This window comes from Bufo bufo, chromosome 3, assembly GCF_905171765.1.
Source record: "Bufo bufo chromosome 3, aBufBuf1.1, whole genome shotgun sequence".
Taxonomy (NCBI): Eukaryota; Metazoa; Chordata; class Amphibia; order Anura; family Bufonidae; genus Bufo; species Bufo bufo.
Window position 1 is genome coordinate 93,956,971 of NC_053391.1, and position 16,837 is coordinate 93,973,807.

Sequence of the window (16,837 nt, forward strand, 5' to 3'; positions counted from 1 at the left end):
AGAGTCACTCTTTGGATGCCGCATTATATATCCAGGGAAAATAATCATATTTGTGGAAAAACACAGCGGTGAGTGTACGATAGGTAGGCATCCTGATGAATAGGGCATTTTCTTCTGAACCCACCATAGTGTGTATGGGAATATACATGGCTGTAAGCGTGTGCTTATGTTTAGAGATGAGCAAAGTTCTTAAAAATTCAATTTGACTGCTTTGCGAATTTTACAAAAAAATTCCCTTCATGACAAATTACTTTGTCACAAAGCGTATTTTTTTGTACGTAGTGACTGCGATGATGGGGAACAATGATTTCAATGCCTCCCGTCATTTAACCCCGCAGATGCCGCGTTCATCGCTGATTGCGGCATCTGATAGGGGTTCTCTGTGAATTAAGAAAATGAAAATACTACTAATAATATTACTTTATTATAAATATATTCCCAAATACCTTTCATTAGTTAGAATGGCTTGTTTTGTCTAGGGAGCAATCATTAGGGGGGAAAAAACGGCCGCCGTCCTATTAGTACACACAGAACCTGTCCTAATCACACAGCAGGACAAGTTACTTCACAACCCTGAGCTAAAGAGCTGCCTCATCCTCCTCTCTGCTCTACTTGTCAATGATTATGATAATGAACACAGTTTAATATGATCTATGTCTGATGAATGATAAATGTCTGTAGGAATGGAGTTCATAAGGAGACTTGAAGTACAGGGAGGACGGACAGGACAGACTGTGGTAATGGAGACTGCATATAAGTGCTGCTGCTCATTATCCACATCCTCCTCTCTTAACTTAATGTCTCCTCATGAACTCCATTCCTACAGAGATTCAGCTGAAGATCTTATCATCTGTATTCAGGATCATAATCCCTGACAAGCAGAGCAGAGAGGAGGATGAGGCAGCTCTTTAGTTCAGTGTTGTTATGTAACTTGTCTTGCGGTGTGATTAGGACAGGTTTTATGTGTACTAATAAGACGGCGTGTTGAAGGCGCAGCACTATGAAGTGCCTTTTGCGCTGTGACATTAGAAGAATTTTGATATCTCTGACCTTTTAATTACTCTGTAATATCTCTAGGGCCGTTCTATGGAAACAGTAAGTTTAAAGAACACACCAAATGCTTGAAATAACTTCTTTATTAACTTCAACTTTTCTTCATATATAACACTGTCACCTCCGCCGCAGATAGTCCATGTACAAAACACGTGTTGAAAATATATCACAAAATGGCGGTATGCATAAGAGGGTGGTTCATCTGTTCAATCTGGTCATTCAACATAAAATGGTGGATATATTTCTCTCTTCAGTATCTGTACTCTCACGTTAAGTTATTTAAGCACTTTATGATCTCTCTAAGAGGTATATCTGAGGTCTAACTAATAGTTCACTTACTCTACTTGGTTTGCAGTTTGCTTTATACAATTGCTTATGAACTGGTATGAGCAGTTCGCATTTGTATGCAATTTGTTTGGATTGTATGATTGTATGGCTCAGTAGTTCTATGGTGGAACTGTCAGTAAACACACATATAACTGGTTCAGTATACAGTTCTAATCACTATATTAACAGTAGGAACGTTATATAACTGTTTTAAATATCTATTTTGGCCTCTCTGCTTCCATAAAATACAGCTCTTAGTCGAGTGAATGTCTATTCAGCTTCTCTCCTCTGGTGTAATGAATCTAGCAGCTCCTGCTAGGGGATATTCCAACACAAGCTGTGTCTGAGGCTGACTGTAATTGGTCAAAACTCTTGGGCTGTGTGAGGCTAGCTAGGATTGGTCAAGACTCCTGCTTAGCAACAACAGTTTAACTCTATGCTTTCTGTTGTGTCTGCTGTGTCATTGAGCTTACCTTACATTATATAATGAATCTTAAAGGCATACTAACTTTTCTGCTTCTGTGAACACAAAATATAACAGTTATATGACATCCAAACATGAAGTCACTGTAAATAACTCTGCTTTTGTCTTTAACACACAAACATATGAACTGTATTAAGGTTATTGGCAGGTTTAGCTGTATAAACACACAAGCTATATTAGCAACCTAGGACAGGTCTTAGCTGGTCACCTACACGGCGGCCATTTTATTTCTTCTAATGATTGCTCAAAAAACTAAACAAGCCATTATAACTAGTGAAAGGTATTTGGAAATATATTTATAATAAAGGAACATATAAGTATTTTTATTTTCTTAATTCCCGGAGAACCTCTTTAATATTAAGGCCTTTCAGAGGTTTCAGTAAAAAAAAAAATTCATTGTAGCCACCGTAGCCATCTTGCTTGAAGATCCAGCGCAAAATCATGCATGGTGTGTGATACATCAACGCGCATAAGATTTCGCTCGATCTTCAAGCAAGACAGCCGCAGAAGCCTCTTCACGCTCAGCTGGATGAAGTATGATTTTTTTTTTTTATATTTTTACCGCCATTTCAGGGAAAATTGATTAATTGATTAATTGATTAAGCACAAGGAAATTGGGCTTCGTGGCAAATTGAATTTTCCATGAAATTTCGATCGCAGTCCACTTCGGATACTTCGATTTGCTCAACACTACTTATGTTCTGAACATTTTTTTTTTAGCTGGACCATTGCCTACAACAGAGTCTGAAATTACAGCTTAGAGATGTTTACTGACTGACCTTTATCAGAGCTCTGGTGGGGGTACACCGATTCAAAAGTATATATTATATACTGTAAATATTAGATAGATAGAATTGATTACACTGTAGAAGACAACAAGGCTATTTGTGTATTATGTACTTGAACAAATGAATGATTACACTTTTTATTATGCAGATCTACTAGAAGCAGCTATGTGCCATTACTTATGCCATGGAGGTTTGCATAATGTTTGGTTATAAGAAATTCCCTGCTGCTTGCCTGCTTGTATAATCTCTAGTGCTTCCATGCAGCTTATTTTCAGCTGATGTGATACGCTGGGGTTTGTAGTTCCATAAAAGGTGGGTAGTCTAGATTTGGACCCTTATTTTTTCCTATAGGATCACAGTGTTGTGTGCCTGATTTACTGGACTGCAGCATTGGCTCCTGATGCCAATTCCATTAATATTGCTGCAAAGCGTTTTACTGTTTTGTATTCCAATTCCGAAATAATTGGAGCAGTTTCAGTCCTCCGCTTCATCTCCTGACAAGACGCTTGCTCCCCTGTATGAGGCTCCGTCACGCTGTGATTTATTTGGATATTTGTGATCGTGTAGTTACTAGTTACATCTTCTTCCATTCAGATGAATTGCTGCCAACCTTTGTAACCTTGCCAGTGATGAAATACATTCACCTTAGGAACATTGCAGAATATTAAGTCGTATTGATTCTTTCTGAGGCTACATAGAACAATCTAGAAGAGAAGAAGTACAAGCTTTAAAGGAAGAACTGCATGCTTTGTTCCTTCTGTGATAATGGTGTCAAGTTAAGGCCACATTAGCGTTATTTCTTTGATTCTCCCCTCTATATACGACATGCACTTTTTATGTCTATTATAGAGGTGGTATCCCAGGCTGCTATGAAGCCTAAGGTTTAGACTCTGTAATTCTTTCCAGTGGGTCTGCTGAACCTGTATGAGATCCTGAAACGTCAATTTTACATCCTACAGGGAATGGAAAAGTGGAATAAGTGCAAAGCTGGCCATTGCCAGGATAGTGGGGCAAGGTGGGTCAAGGACTAGGCAGAGACCTAATAGATCATTGAAGAGCAGTGGGAGGAGGTTTACCCATCTTTTTAGATAAATATGTGAAGGGGGAATGTCTAAAATAAGTAAGAATGCTACGGAATTAGAGGAAATGGGGCAATCATTAAATAAATGATTGTCCATCCAACAGCTACAAGTTGTAGTATATCCTCAAACCTCATTTCGCCTGTAAGCGGCTGGATCCCCAACAAATCCCATTACAATCAATGGGGTCCGTTGTTCAACTGCAGTATCCAACTAGACCGGATGAACTCCATGAGGCTGTTCTCTGCCAGATCCGATAAACGGAGGTGTGAACCTACTCATAGGCTACTTTCACATCTGCATTTTTGCTGGATCCGGCAAGGATCAGCAAAAACGCTTCCGTTAGGATAATACAACCGGCTGCATCCGTTATGAATGGATCTGGTTGTATTAGCTCTAAAATAGCCAAGACTGATCCGGCACTAAAACCATCGTAAGTCAATGGGTGACGGATCAGTTTTCTTTTGTGTGCGAGAAAACGGATCCGGCACCATTGACTTACATTGTGTTTCATGCTGCATCCATCTTGCTCCGTATCCCATGACGCACACAATAATGCTGCTTGCAGCGCTTTTGTGTGCATCATGGGAACACAATGAAACGGAACGCAATGCATTCTGGTGCACTCTGTTCAGTTTTGTCAATGAATAGGTGATGGATCTCAATACCGGAAAGGAAAACGCAGACGTGAAAGTAGCCTTAAGGTGACAAATAACCTTGTTCTGCCAAGGAACAATCAACAGTATGATGACATCAGCGCTACCAAGTACTGCTACGCCATGGGGTATATGAATACATTCGTTTTTAACTATATGGTTCTTTTCTCCAGTTTACTCTTAACCCGTAACCCTATATGTGGCTGTTATTAACGATATGGTAATAATATAAGTAGAAACTATTAAAGTTCAGCTGGTATCCACTTAATAAAACTACAAGTATTCAGGTCAGTGTGAATCTCTCGCGTTCTGTTTCATAATACGGAAGTGACAGCATTAGCATTATCCCGTATTGTAGTGAGAACGTAGCTCCGCCATGCGTTGTACGTTAGTGCTGACTGTGTGTGGCCACTGTCGGGTTCAGATGAACAATTTGCATACCTCGTGGGATTTTGAAGTATCAGAATCTGCCCACATTAAAGCGTCTGAGCCCTTCTGACAATATTTGCTTTGCTTTGAACTGGGACATGGCACAAGTGCAAACACTGTTGACAGCCGAAAATGACAGATCTAATAATTAATAAGGGGATGATGTGATTGTGATGACAGGTAAAATATGCGGCAGTACAAGTGCCTCTGTTTGCGTCTTGCTGTAACTTGTTCCAGATGAAGGCACAGACTATTGGCAAACTTTTCTCTTTACTGGGGAATGGCCAAGAATGTGGCAGATCCCTTGTTGCTTGTCTGGGATGTGCTGAACAGAAGCCATTGTGGAGAATGAGAGCATTGTACAGACCCTTCTCATCATGGTCTGTTCAGTTCTTCTGATGGTGTGAAGACACGACTACACACGGTGGTCCTGTAGTGCTCAATGACGCCATCCAAACTGACATTAGGACAGCATTCACACAAGGGTATCAGAAGTATGGCACTGAATACAGAGTATACTGACACTTTGTCCATGTTATGTCTATAGGGATTTTTACAGCTTTTAAAAAAAAGAAAATCCAGAAAAAACTCCAACCCTTTCCCCTAAATTGGTCTTATATAGTACATTCTCCTATATTCAGAAATATTCATCTTTTAGTTTCTCATTGATTGTTACGCAGATCCTACTTCATTACGTTGGAATCGATTAGATGGGCGACATCAGTGCCCACACATCTTTAATGGCTGTCAGCTCCTCCCAATCCCCCCATTACATGCACCCTAGATTCGGCCAAATGTGCATGTGTTCTCAATAAGGGGAGGAGGATAAGCCGCTGCCAACACACCTTTGGTGGCAGCTTATCTCCCTTGAGGATAGATCAGACATGTTGATTCTTTTATTCCCCTCTCTCTTAAACAAACATCAGCCGAACAACTATTACGCATTAGATGTTTGGCTGGTCCCACCAAAAACAGTGGGTTTGGCTAACTTTAAAGGCTATGGACACCTTTGGAGGCATTTTTTCTTATTATATTGTGCTCATTTTGCGTTAAAAAATATTTTTTTTCAATTGGTCTTTATTAAAAAAAGTAGTTTTTCTTCCACATCTTTCATTTTCAGTGCATTTGCAGACTAATTCTCTCTGTTTCACACTGAATCCGTCAGGGAACTGCTCTGCTGGCTCTATCTGTAGCCCTTATCTCTGATCTCTGACAGCTCATAAACACTCATATAAGCTAAATTCTTATCCACCTGATAAGAATTCAGCTATAATGTGTGATAAGAGTTGTTAGGAGGGATTCAGCATTTCACGTTCTGTCTTAGCAATCCGTTCAAATGTGATTAAAATGAAAAATAACAGGATTGTTAAATCGGAAAGCAAAAAGGAACACTTTAAAGGATTTTTTTTTACATAGGAAACTTTTTGGTAGACCATCCACCTTAACTTTTATTTATATCTCTCCCCAATTTTCATTCGATGTACTCAATCGAGTAAACGGGGACTTCAACTGTGTCATTAATCCTAATATTGACTGGGTGACTATGGATGGAGATATCGGGGTGTCTGTTTCTAATCAGGGGTCTCTATTGGCTCGATTCTGTCAAGAGTCGGGCCTTGTTGATGTATAGAGTGTCCTGGGACAGGGAAGAAGTGCTTATTCCTGTGTGTCTAGATCTGGGAATTGTATGTCCAGGATCGATCTGGTATTGGTAAATGAGAAATTTATGAGATACATTAAGCGCATGAGATATGAGGCCAGGTCATTATCAGACCACGTTCCAGTACTCCTTGAAGTTATCCTGTCTGATGATAGTCAATCGTTAGTACCCCCCTTTAGATTAAACCCTTACTGGCTGTCTCTAATGGATAATCATGATTGGATGAAACAGGAGATGAAATATTATTGGAAGGTCAACTATGAATCAGCTAAAATCCAATCTGTTTGAGATGCGTTTAAGGCCACAGTTAGGGGGTTGTTTACTAGTACCATTTTCCATCTAAGAAAGGGGTATGGAAGGAAAGAGAGGGCCTTAAAATCGGCAGCGTCTTATGGGATGGAGTAGTTTTCTAGGGAAAAAATTGAGAAAAATAGGGAAGTTATGCAGAGGGCTAGTCAGGAGTATTCTGATTTTCTTCTGGACAAGGCCCAGCAAAGGCTCTTCTTTAGGGGACAAAAACAATTCTGTGAAGCAGGGCGTCCAGGAAAACTGGCAAAGGTGATATCTAATCAGGATTAAAAAAAAATACAAATAAGTAGTATTCGATTACCTGAGGGTATTATCACTGTAAATCAGGAAAAAGTAAAGGGAGTCTTTACAAAGCACTTTGCGGAAATATACACATCTAGTAACAATAAATTGGATGAAGAGATGGAGGCCTATTTGAACTCTATTAGGTTCCCGGCCTTTACTGAGGACCAGAGGAACTCCCTTGAGGCAGAATTCTCCTCACGAGAGCTTGAGGCTGTATTAAGGGCTTGTTCGGGAAACTCCTCTCCTGGTTCAGATAGCCTCCCTTATTAGTTCTATCGTAAATATGGTGACATTATATTCCCATATCTTTTGAGGGTAATTGTTAATTCCCTGGAGGTGGGTTTTCTACCAGAGTCAATGGACGAGGCGGTAATTGTATTACTACAAAAAAAGGGAAAGGATCCATTAGACATGGAAACCTATAGACTAATATCTCTTCTAAATACTGATGTCAAGATTCTGGCAAAGATGCTTGCTACTAGGCTCTCCAAAGTAATTTCCTCCATTATTCACCCTGACCAGAATGGATTTATCCCCAAGAATGGCACCCATCACAATCTTCATCATTTTTCTGCAAACATACAGTCACCTGGGGGGTATTCCCGCTCGATCCTGTCATTGGACGCCTCTAAGGCGTTTGACAGGGTGGAGTGAAACTTACTTTGGAAGGTATTAGAAAGGATGGGATTTAACCTTATGGGATGGGATTTTATCCTAATGCATTCTGAATGGAAAGCAATCCATTCAGTATGCATCAGGATGTCTTCCCTTCCGTCCCTTTTACGGTATTTGGCCGGAGAAATTACCGCAGCATCCTGCGATATTTTCTCCTGCCAAAATTCCAGAACACTTGCCGGAAATCTATTAATGCGTGCGCAGACCTTTAAAAATGTGAAAAAAATAAATACCAGATCCGTTTTTCCGTATGACACCGGAGAGACGGATCTGGTATTTCAATGCATTTTTCAGACGGATCCGGAACAAATGATCTCCGTTTGCATGTGGATTTCTGGATCCGGCAGGCAGTTCCTTTATTCTTGCATAAACAATGCTTAGGGTTACAGGCGGGGGCGGAACACGCAATCCTCACACATCTCAGCAGCAGCGACGGCTGTTTCGCACGAACTCGCACTTCCTGGGTCAGCGGCCTGAGGAAGCGCGAGTTTGCGTGAAACGGCCGTTGCTGCTGCTGAGATGTGTCAGGATTGCGTGTTCTGCCCCCGCCTGTAACCCTAAGCATTGTTTATACAAGAATAAAGGACTGATTTTAGCAACATTACAGTGGTGAGTGCCGCCTCATTTCTTCTCTTTATTTCTGGATTATGTCGTTACTTTAAGGGCTGTGCACCGCTATACTGTACTTTTAGATGTGGACGTGCGGTGGATTGTTTTTTAGAGTTAGTTGTCGTTTTGTATACCCAGCAGCAGTGCTGCCATGTTTTCTACTGTGGATTTTATTAGATATCTACTTTGAGCCCTTAGCACTCAGTATTAGAAAAGATACAATTATAGAGGGTTTTGGAGTATCGGAAATAGGGGATCGGGTTTCTTTATATGCGGACGATGTATTATTTTATATAAATCAAACCAACACTACTTTTCCAATAGTTGTCCAACTAGTTAAATCCTTCGGAGAGGTCTCTGGACTTGATATTAACTGGTCTAAAACTACACTTATGTTATCGGATAATTTTGAGTACTTGAGTGAGGTCCCCATTATAATGCTAAAGGTAACCGAAACAGAAGAGTATCTTGGTGTGATGATATCACCCAGGATTGAGGATTATATTCAGCTTAATCTGATACCATTGATAAGCAAGCTGAGATCTAAAATTGCTATGGTCGCGATTATTTCTAACTAGAGCTGATAGAGTATCTTTAATTAAGATGGTGATCTTGCCCCAACTTCTTTACATTCTTAAGAACTCCCCAGTCTGGATTGTGGACAAGTTTTTTGAACTCCTTGAAAGGATGATGAATGACTTACTTTGGGGAAGAAAGCGAGTGAGGCTAAAATTAGATTATTACTATAAACCGTTGGAACAGGGAGGATTGAATGTTCCCTATTTCAAGGGATATTTTATTGCTGGGCAGTTACTTTTATATTGTCATTGGGAGAAAAGTGCAGTATGTAAGACCTTGGTGAACCAATCTCCCTTTGACAATTTGTTTACATTATTGGAATCGGGGTGATTAATTAATCGTGAAAAAGAATATATATAGTAACTGGGAAACTATTTTCTAGAGCGTGGACTACTACCAGAAGATGGATGGGGATAAAGGGTTCTCTTCAGTGTACTCATCTTTGGCACAATTTTTTTTACAAGAGGTTGATAAATTACTTGGTGATAGATTTTGGTCTACAGGTGGTGAAGCAGGAGGAGGTATTGCCTCTCTCTCTCTCACCTAGCACAATTGGGGAATTTAGGTAATTTAAGTTGGTTTCAATATTGTCAGTTAAGTTCAGCTCTGTTAAAGGGCTTCTGTCACCCCCATTAAACCGTTTTTGTTTTTTTTCTTTATTAATAATCCCTACACTGCGATCTCAGCATACATAAGCTAATTAATGATTTTCGTTCAGTAGAATTTGCTAAAAATCTATTTTTATAATATGTAAATTACCTTGCTACCAGCAAGTAGGGCGGCTACTTGCTGGTAGCAGCCGCATCCTCCGATGGTAATGACGCCCCCTCCACTTGTTGATTGACAGGGCCAGCGGACGGGATCTTTCTCTGCTGGCCCTGCCTGTTTTCATTCAATATCTGGCGCCTGCGCAGCGGCCGTAGCTATCTTCAATCTGCGCAGGCGCACTGAGAGGCGGCCACTCACTCGGGCGCTCGCTCCTCAATGCGCCGATGACGTCACATCTACACCCAGCGCAGGCGCATTGAGGATGGAGCGGCCAAGTGAGTGGCCGCCTCTCAGTGCGCCTGCGCAGATTGAAGATAGCTACGGCCGCTGCGCAGGCGCCAGATATTGAATGAAAACAGGCAGGGCCAGCAGAGAAAGATCCCGTCTGCTGGCCCTGTCAATCAACAAGCGGAGGGGGCGTCATTACGATCGGAGGATGCGGCTGCTACCAGCAAGTAGCCGCCCTACTTGCTGGTAGCAAGGTAATTTACATATTATAAAAATTGATTTTTAGCAAATTCTACTGAACGAAAATCATTAATTAGCTTATGTATGCTGAGATCGCAGTGTAGGGATTATTAGTAAAGAAAAAAAAAAAAAACAGTTTAATGGGGTGACAGAAACCCTTTAAGGTTTAAACAAGGAACTCTTTTGGAGATAGACACTTCATCACCTTAGAATGTTGTTTTGGGATCTTCTGGTTATAAGGGTAAGATGTCCCAATTATATGAATTACTTGTTAAGTCACTTTTTTCTAGAGGTGTATCACCGGGTCAGAGGGCCTTGGAAAAGGATTGCCCGAAAGTTACAGCACAGGGAGGGGGGAATATATTCACTTATTTGAAATTAGTTTCTCACAATTTTAATCATATAATGATTCAATTTAATATAATACCTAGAGTATATATCACACCGATTTGGCTTAATAAATGTGGTTTACGAGAATCCTCAAATTGCCCTCGGTGCGGGTCACAGGGGGCAGATTTTCTCCACCTCTTCTGGTTATGTCCAGATTTAAACATATATTGGGACTCAATTTGTAATCTTATTACTCAAAAATTGAAGATAGTAATTCCGATGAGCCCCGAGTGTTAGATTTTGAATGATATTAGTAATGTAATCTGCCATAAGCATCAAAATACTCTTTTGGTTAAAATTATGTTCCTGGTCAGACTATAAATTACCCGAGTCTGGTTCTCTCAAAACACTCCAAAACTTAATGATTGGATATGTTTGGTTAACAAGGTCAAGAGTTATGAGATAAGATTTTGTATACCTAGAGAAACTCTAAAGATAAATGCTCTAGAATTTGGGGAGACTGGAAGTGGTAGGGCTTTGTTTTGCAACCCTCTCCTCCTTGCTCTCCAACCAATTATGTTTCCTTCTTATATTAAGTTTTTTCTTCTTTGATAAAGAGAATGAGATGCATCGTGGGGATGGGTGGTTGGGGTTTGGATGAAAAAAGGCATTCCGCTTTGATCCGTCCGTCCTCACCTCATAGAGTTCAATAGAAAAAAAAAACGGAAAGCAGCATTCGGTCAGGTTTCTGTCTGCAGGATTTTTTTTCCGTCCAAATAACAGAAACCTGACAGAATGTTGCTTTGTTTTTTTTTTTACTATTTTCCTCTGTAAGGACGGATCAAAACAAAATGTCTTTAAAGTGTTCCGTTTTGCATTCCGTTTTAGCAATTCCTTTATTTTCCGTTTTAATCACATTTGAACGGATTGCTAAAACGGAAAGTTAAACGCTGATGTGAATACCCCCCAAATGCTACAGATTCAGTGTGAAGCAGAGAGAATGGCAATCTGTAAATGCACAGAAACTGTAGAATTTTTTTTAATAAAGGACAACTTAAAAAATGGTTTTAGCCTAAAATGAGTAAAATGTAATAATAAAAAATTGCCCACAAAGTTGTCCATGTGTGTGGCCCAACTAAATAAGCAGCAGCATCAATTCTGGTATTTATTACAAGCCATTGTAAGTGTATGTTCGTATAAAAAAATTATACAAATAGGGCAACAACATAAAAGTGCATGTAGAAGAGGCAGCTTATAACATAGTAAAATGGATTTTCTTCAAAGGAACCTATATTATACCATTTCTCCCAACAAATCTAAGACTATTGTATGGACAGTAACCTAGCAATTATACTGTATAATGGCATTTATGTTTTTATCTCACACCACAGAAAACATTAGAATTTGTGTATGACCCCAGTCACCCACTGTCCTCCAAGCCAAACTCTCAGAAGTTTTGGTCGTTGTTCTGCAGGGTCTTTTTTTTTGAGACTTGATTTACATACCTGTCTGTTTGCCTGCATAACTGTCATTAAACTATTAAACGTAACTCTCACCTTACTATCCAGAATCCCACAATGTCTATCTTCCATATCCTCCTTCTTCTCCTCTCACTTTCTAAAACTTAACATGGATAAAACAGAATTCATCATCTTTCCCCCATCTTGCTCAACCCCCCCAACAGAACTATCTATCACGATCAATGGCTGCACACTCTCCCCGGTCACCCAAGTCCGCTGCCTTGGATTCTGCCCTCTCCTTCCGACCACACATCCAAGCCCTTTCCACCTGCCGCCTCCAACTCAAAAACATCTCCCGCATCCGCAGTTTCCTCAACTTTGAGTCTGTTAAAAAAGCTTGTACATGACCTCATCATCTCCCGCCTAGACTACTGCAACATCCTCCTCTGTGGCCTTCCATCTAGCACCCCTCCAATCTATCCTTAACTCTGCTGCCCGACTAATTCAACTCTCACCCTGTTATTCCTCTGCCAATCCCTTCACTGGCTGCCTATTGCCCAGTGAATTCAGTTCAGAATACTAACAAATACATACAAGGCTGTCCACAACCTGTCCCCTCCCTACATCTCTGAGACCTCTTTCTCTCCTCTCCTCTTATCATCTCTTCCCACAATTGCCTTCAAGATTTCTCCCGTACATCCCCCATACTCTGGAACTCGCTACCCCAACAGATCAGACTCTCACCTACAGTGGAATCCTTCAAAAGAAACCTGAAAACCCACCTCTTCAGACAAGCCTACAACCAGTGACCCTGCTGCCTCCATACCGCCATGACCAACTTCACCCACACCTACTGTGTCCTTCTCCCATACCATGTAGATTGTATGTAGGGCCCTCTGTCCTTCTGTACCAGCTTGTAACGCGTCTTGTTCATGCTTAGTGCAGTTGTCTGTATTATGTATGTATACCTCTTTTCATATGTAGTGCTATGTAATGAATGGCGCTTTAATAATAAATAATAATAATTAAAACTGATTGGTGCATCTACAAAGGTAATAATGTAATGGCGCTCTGCAATCACAAAAAAAAAAGATATACAGTAGTATATAATTATAACGAAAAAACTACAGTAAGATACAATTTCCTAAAGAAAGAGTTAAATATCCAGGCAAAACTTTTGCCTAAAACTTGAGAACAGCAGCTCCAATCTTCTTGTGCCTTACTGCCACCATGTGGATATCTTTTTTCCTGCAGAAAGTAACAAATGGGTAGAGAAGTAGCTGATATTGTTAGCAAGCTGCAAAGGGTTTCTAATCTTTTGTAGAAATGGGGGGTCATAAAGAAGGCATTAATGGTGCTCAGACTTTGTAACTTCATATTAATATTTGGTCCCAGTCATAGATTTAGATACTGTTGCTATGGGATGTATAGTATGTAAGTAAATGAACAATTAAGCCTCTGAGGTTGCAGTCTCTGGGGTCAAGACTAGGTGGGAGGAGATTTTGGAACATCTACTATATTTGGATCTGGGCAGCCTAACTATAGGTGAAATATAGAATGTGCTATGTCGGAAATACTTTGGAGCAGACATCGCTACCACAAGGAAACTGAGTCGTCTCAAAGACCGAAAACCTCAGTGATTTCTTTGGATGAAATTAGAGGTGTTTTCATTGACTTTCCATTCTAGCAGGGAGGTCCAACCCACATTACTCACAGAGGCATGTTAGAAGCATGGAAAATAATGATTTATAGGAAACAAGGTAAAAAGGAAAGAATATACAATAGATAAAGGTCACATTGTTATTCATAATGCAGAATGGCTTAAAGAAAAATAATATCTAACTAGTTCTGCTTTTTTATTCTAGAACTTGAGTTTTACAGTTTTATCTTCATATAATATCATATAATAATAACTTATAAATATACATGTAGTAGCATATGCCATATTAGTGGCTATATAATTGTGCACAGCGCTGTCATTATGTCCAGTAACACCACAGAGTCCATATAATATAGAGTAGTTCATGCAGCTACTTTATCGCTAAAGTGAACACATATTTAAAGGGTTCTCCGGGCTTTTTCTATTGATGACCTCCGGATAGGTCATCGATATCAGATTGGGGGGGTGGGGGTCCGACACCTGGCTCCCCCGCTGATCAGCTGTTTGAGGGCTGAGCTGCAACTAGGTGTCACGGCCTATGGTGTGCGCTGTGACACTGTTGCTACACTTGCAGTTGCCCGCGGCAACGTGTTGCTGTGTGTGCATGCGGTGCCAGTGTCTCTGCCTTCTGGGTGATTGCTGTGACATGGTTGCCACGCATGTTGTTGCCTGCGGCAAAGTGTAGTTTTCCATGCTTGTGTGTGCACTTCCCCTTTAAGTGGCTTCCTCCCCTTGTCTGGTGTTGAAAGGGTTAACTCCCTTCCTAGTGTTTTAACACTGGGTTTATGTGTGTGTGGGTGTGGCTGCTTGGCTATTTAGCCTCTGCTGGATGCCTGAAACTCGGGGGTACTCCAGCCATGGTGTATGCTGGAGCTAGATTCCTGGCATATTTCATCTGTCCAGTGAGGGCCACCCTTGTGGTCATAGATGTTAAGATTATGTTCTTATGGTGTCTCACGTTTATTGCAGCTATGGTGTCCTAGGTCCCTGTGTGGTTTGTGGTGTGTGCTGTGTCCTTTTATGTTGGTGTGGACATCAGCACTTGTGCACGGGTTCCAGTCAGTGTGTCTGTGGCAGGTAAGTGTGTTACTGGTTTCACTCACCTGCCATTTCCATTAGCTGTATGTGTTCCCCTCTCCTTGCAGCCTGGCCTCAGATAGAGACTCCTGTTCCTCCATGACTGGGATGAACAGGTTGTCTCTCCCCTGCTCCTAAGTGAGGGATTACCAGGGCGACTTAGGGTTTCTAGGTATCCTGAGTATGAGTCGTCCTACCATCGGGGTCCGCTCATACAGTGAGGAGTCTGGGAGAGGATTAGGGAAGCTGTAGGAGGTAACCTGCTCCCTTATTACTCCTTTTGGCCAGGCTGATCCCCTTTTACCCTTTGACACCACACGGTGGGGGGTTTCCGCCACTCCCCGCCGTGACACTAGGCCGATGTACGGTGATGTCACTTGGCCTAGGAAGTGACAGTGTCTGATAAATGTCCCCCTTAATTTATACAATAGGCCATTTTCTGTCAGTAGATTTACCATAATAACCATTAGATTTTTAGGTGTTTAGTGAGTCCAAACATCAATACATTTGGAGGATATGTAGTTCATCCGCTGCAGGAAGTGCACCTTTCAATCCCCAGTGCTGATTGGTCTGCCCGCATACAAACCGCTACTTGTGAGAAACACCCAACATAACATTGAGAATTGGTTAGTCTTCTGGAGGGGTGGTGTCGAGTCTTTTCAGAAACGATGAAAAAAATGACCAGTATGCATAATATATGCTGGAAATAAAAACCTGTCACAGGAAATCTGGTCTGGATAAGGGGGTGGTCATCTCGAGATGTTTCATTGTATTTACAGCTGTAATATGTAAATAGTACATGAAAATTAAAGTTATTTTCCTCTTTTGTATTTGCAGTGTTCATCATGGCATCGGGACTCTTGGTCTATCCCTTCGGCCTCAACTCAGCTGCTGTGAAAAAGTACTGTGAGAGCTCAAGTATATACTATGCAGGAGACTGTCAGATTGGATGGGGCTACATGCTTGCAATTGTCGGGGTCATGTTATCTGTGTTTTTGCCATTCTTTGCTAAATATGCACCAAAAGAACACATATCCCCAACCCCGATTCCTACTATTTTATAGTATTTTATTTTTGAAAACAAAAACAAAGTTCCTGTCTACAGATGATGGATAGACAAAGGTATTAGAGCACTTCTCTGCCGCTGTGCAGCTTAACATATAGATTCAACTGATGCATTGATCGTCTTCCTGAAGCATGACAAAATATTAGCTTGGGATTTAAGTAGCATTACTTTACACTGATTTTCTTAGTTTTCCCACTGCTTCCCTCTCTCTTATTGTATGCTATTCACTTTTATCATGGATACCTCCCAATTCTTGTCCAGTGATCACAAATTCTGTGCTGGAAGCCAGATATCAGACGCCATGTAACTATAATTTGCTGTATTACACATTAGAGACTGTCGATATTGCCCATAACAGCCAACACTGGAAACACAAAATGCTATGGGCAATAGGGCCACTATTTCATAGAAACATACAAGCATGACAGCAGAAAAAAAAGCCACATGGACCACCTAGTTGGCCTTTAGGGTGCTTTCCCTTGAGGTTTTTTTTTTTATTTCCTAGAGGGAATCCGTTTTTTACATAAACTGGATCCATTCCTAAAAAGGTATGCAAACTAATGTCAATTTTTATAAAGGTTCGTTTTTCCATTTTTACCTAGAAAGACAACAAATATGTCAGAAAGGTGGAGTTTGGATAATGTGACTTGAGACTGGTTGAATTTTGTGGGCGTCAGGGGGAAGCTTTTGTTTCCCGTTAAACGGATGAAAAAATAAATATTATTGTATAAAATCTGTTTAATGGATCATCCGATTATTTCGAATTGATTTTCTGCTGGATTGCATCAGAAAACAGCACATCATTTATTTATTTTTTGTTTGTTTTTTGCTGGATGGAATATTACAGACATCTGTGCTTTCCCATACAGTTAAAAAATGGACAGGAATACAAAATGAAAACATGAAAACAGACAAAATGTATGTACTCTAGACATTATTTTTTCTATAGAAGCATATGTATCTGTTAAACACATCCATTTTTCTAATGTAAGTAAAAATAGATACATTTAACAGAAAAAAAACTTGGTGTGAAAGAGGCCTTATATTATTTCTTTTTTCATTTTTCTTAGGATAG

General features: G+C 40.5%; 1 protein-coding gene across 1 annotated transcript in view; it reads left to right on the forward strand.

Moving 5' to 3' along the window:
- The window catches only part of LOC120994629 (transmembrane protein 211-like), a 242,490-nt gene extending 225,653 nt beyond the window's left edge, over nt 1-16,837 (forward strand). Inside the window, exon 3 of the mRNA XM_040423333.1 lies at nt 15,534-16,837. Within this exon, the coding sequence (XP_040279267.1) occupies nt 15,534-15,760 (227 nt within the window). The 3' untranslated portion in view covers nt 15,761-16,837. The remainder of the gene's footprint in view (nt 1-15,533) is intronic.